The sequence below is a fragment of the Glycine soja genome, chromosome 1, assembly GCF_004193775.1.
Source record: "Glycine soja cultivar W05 chromosome 1, ASM419377v2, whole genome shotgun sequence".
NCBI lineage: Eukaryota > Viridiplantae > Streptophyta > Magnoliopsida > Fabales > Fabaceae > Glycine > Glycine soja.
The window spans coordinates 48,982,140-48,985,688 of NC_041002.1; the positions used below are offsets into that span (position 1 = coordinate 48,982,140).

General features: G+C 35.7%; 1 protein-coding gene across 1 annotated transcript; it reads right to left on the reverse strand.

Moving 5' to 3' along the window:
• Positions 1-297: 297 nt before the first annotated feature.
• Positions 298-1,206, reverse strand: LOC114391248. Its single transcript, XM_028352344.1, has one exon. The coding sequence runs from the start codon at positions 1,204-1,206 to the stop codon at positions 298-300; it is 909 nt and encodes a 302-aa protein (XP_028208145.1).
• Between the last annotated feature and the right edge of the window lie 2,343 nt (positions 1,207-3,549).

Here is a 3,549-nt window from a genome sequence, read left to right on the forward strand (position 1 = left end):
GAAGTTTTGTGCATCTTTACTCTTTACCCCATTTAGATTTTCCTAATGAGTGAATGACACTTTGTTTGACTTGTTTTGGCTAACTGAGTGTGTTAAAATTGGATGAAATGTTCTACTTAAGTTTTTAAAAGAATATTTTCCTCAACGATTTCATTCACTGATTTGGAATATATACAATGTACAAGGCGTAATCTCAGGAAACTAGGAAACTAATAATAATACAGGAAATTCGGAAACTAAGATATATGTGAATATATTTTTATTGTAATTTAGGTAAGCATATATTTAGGAAAATAATTATATGCTTAACAAACTAAATATATTCACATATATCTTAAAACACCCCCACAGTCGAAGCAGGAGGACGACAGACACTGAGACTGTCCCTAAATTCATCAAACAACGGCCAGATTTTCCACCGTCAGACCCACGACCACCGCCACCGGATTTTTTTTTTTCAGAATTCTTGCAAAATCGAAACAGCTTCCCACGGTGCTGCTGGTCCGAATGTGAGGAATTTGAGTCATAAACGGATTGTGAGGCAACCACCATTGCCGACTCCGAACCCGTGGCAACCTCCTTTGCCAATCCGACTTTCTCAAGTGTGAGCATCGACCGAGCCTGATAAAACGGAGGTAGAGGATCACTCTGTCGAATTAACGTCCCTACACCTTGATATCCACTTGTGAGACCCGAAACAAGTTGAATGACGAGGCGGCTCTCCGACACCGGTACTCCAACATTTTTCAACTGATCAACAAGGGACTTGAGACGTTGACAATATGCCGAAGCATTTGGAAAAATCTCCATCTTAGTATTGGAGAATTCGTCCTCAAGAGTTACCACACGGGAATGTTTGTTGTCTTGGAAAATATCTCTCAACCTATTCCAAGCATCCATGGTCGTGGCATTGGGTTCAATAATTGTATGCAACAAGTCATTGGAGATGGTTGCATAAAGCCAGGAAAGAACCGTAGCATCAAGAGTCGACCATAATTCCTTTTCATCCTCAGTCACAAGTACATTCTCTTTGCCGTTGGCAAGAGGAATAATGTGATGAAGGACCTTATGAGAATGTGCGGTAATTTTAAAAAGCTCCGCCCATGTAGAGTATTGGACATTCTCCATTTCAAGAGTGATGGAGATATGGTTCCGTATATTAGAAACCGTAAGAGTCGGATGGAAAGAATTCTTTTTGTCCGTCATGGCGGTGAGAAGAAGAAGAAATAAGAGAGATGAAGGGAAGGTAAGGGAAGGGAAAGGATTTGAGAGAGAGAGAGAAAGAGATGAAGGGAAGGGAAGAGAAAGAAAGGGATTTGAGAGAGAGAGAGAGATATGAAGGGAAGGGAAGGGATTTAAGAGAGAGAGAGGCAGCGAGCAAAAGGGCTCACCGGGGACCTTCGGTCCCCAGTGAGGGACGATTTTTCCTTATTCCCTCAACCAGGCTCTGATACCATAAAAGAATATTTTCATCAACGATTTCATTCACTGACTTGGAATATATACAATGTACAAGGCGTAATCTCAGGAAATTAGGAAACTAATAATAATACAAGAAACTCAGAAACTAAGATATATGTGAATATATGTTGTTATTGTTATTTAGGTAAGCATATATTTAGGAAACAAATTATATGCTTAACAAACTAAATATATTCACATATATCTTAACAGTTTTAAGCAAGGATATAAGTAGCCATTATTTGCTTTTGATAGCTTTGTGACTCTGCTAAACTTGATGACAAAAATGTAGTGTGCATAAAAAATTGTTGCTCATGATGGGTGGCACGGGCAAAAATGCTTGAGGCATTCTATCTGCAATGTCTAATGTCCAATGACATTGCTATGTGCTTATTGGTAAGTAGTGAATACCATTCCATGGATATAACACCTTTCCCAAAAGTGTTGATTTTATTCAAAGTCATTGATTCTAGTGGTGTAGCTTGCAAAGTCCAATACCTAATCACGCCGTTCCCAATGCCAATTATTGTAGTCATTGTAGCTTGCAATGATTGTAGTCATTCCCAATACTTTTCATGATGATTTTGTGACCATGTTAGTATGGTAGCATGTCTACAACGGTTTTAACACCAAACCGTCTTAGAAGAGGTTTTTTATAAAAAAAATTAAAAAAAACACTTGATTCTAAGACAGTTATTTGAAAAACTTTTAGAGAATGCATTTTCTAAGATGATTTTTCAAAGAATCGTCTTAGAATATCTTTTTTTAAAAATAATTAAAAAAATTGAGGATTCTAAGACAGTTTTCCCAAAAACCGTTTTAGAATGTAGACTTTCTAAAACCATTTTTCAAAGAACGACCTTATAATGCATTTTAAAAAAATGTATCTTGTAAGATCAAAGAGGAATAGTACATAGCCTACTCATAAGGTTGTTGGTACTTCAAATTTTGATATTCTTTGGTTACCATTTCCTGATAATATGGTATATGAAAAGATAAATAAATTAAAAATCAAAACAACTTTTATTTTAATAATGTTGGCATGGATAAATTATAAATCAAATAGTCCTAGACAAGAACAGGTTGACCTCAAAACATTCCTCGACAAAAATAAAGACATTCCAAAGTATTAAATATACGCTTCCTTGGGGAAGTAACTATTAATATTGTAGATGTAGCTAACATGTTGCTAATTGCGAAAAGAGACAAAATAGTATTGGATTACATTGGAGGCCTTCCAAAACCAAGCAATTGACCAATTAGATTAGACACCTAGTCAAAAAAATAAAATTGTTTAGACAATAAGACAATAATTATAGTCAACATTTGTAGTTTCCCATGATTTCAGAAGCAAAAACCATAATTAAGTCAGAATTTTTGTGATCCACATATAACTTAATTTGCCTTGCCTTGCATGAAATTATTAAGTCTAAGCTGGAATTTTATAAGAGATCACAAATTTAACCAGGTACTAAAACCCCAATAAGATTTTGTTGAGACTTTGGCAAGTGCACCAATCGCTCTTAAGTAGTAAACCTCGGAAGTCCGAGTATCGTTTCGCAGGGATTTTATTGCACTTATTAGATACTTCTCAATTTGTAAGTAAGAGTAAAATAATAAAAGCAGGAATAAATGTAGGAATATAGTGCTATTACTAAAACAAATAAGTAAAAAGGAAAAACAATTGATAAAGATGCCAAGACCAGACAAATCCAATTGGCCTACGATGCATGTAACTATGATATTCATTATCAATGAAATGGTATTAGTTCTACCCACATCTGTTGACTACTTGCCCCTGATGCCTCACGTTGGCAAGCCTATTTTAACTACCTATCTCCCAAATGCCTTTACGAAGATTCAATAATTAAAATGCATTAAGGTTAAGTTCTAGATGTTGCTTAAATGCATGGGCAGTGTGTTATCATTCTATGCCTAGCAATGGTAACCCAAGGATTCTTTTCTTAAGATGTTCTATTAGGTGTTACCCTTTCCCAAGCGTATAACCCCTAAAACTGATGCATGCATTGAATCTTAAATATTTATTGGGGATTATCCTCTCCCGAGCGAATAAAACCCAAAAAGAAA

Bases quoted from the DNA above. Each gene is read 5' to 3' on its own strand.
- LOC114391248 (XM_028352344.1), bottom strand. From the start codon at position 1,206: ATGACGGACAAAAAGAATTCTTTCCATCCGACTCTTACGGTTTCTAAT.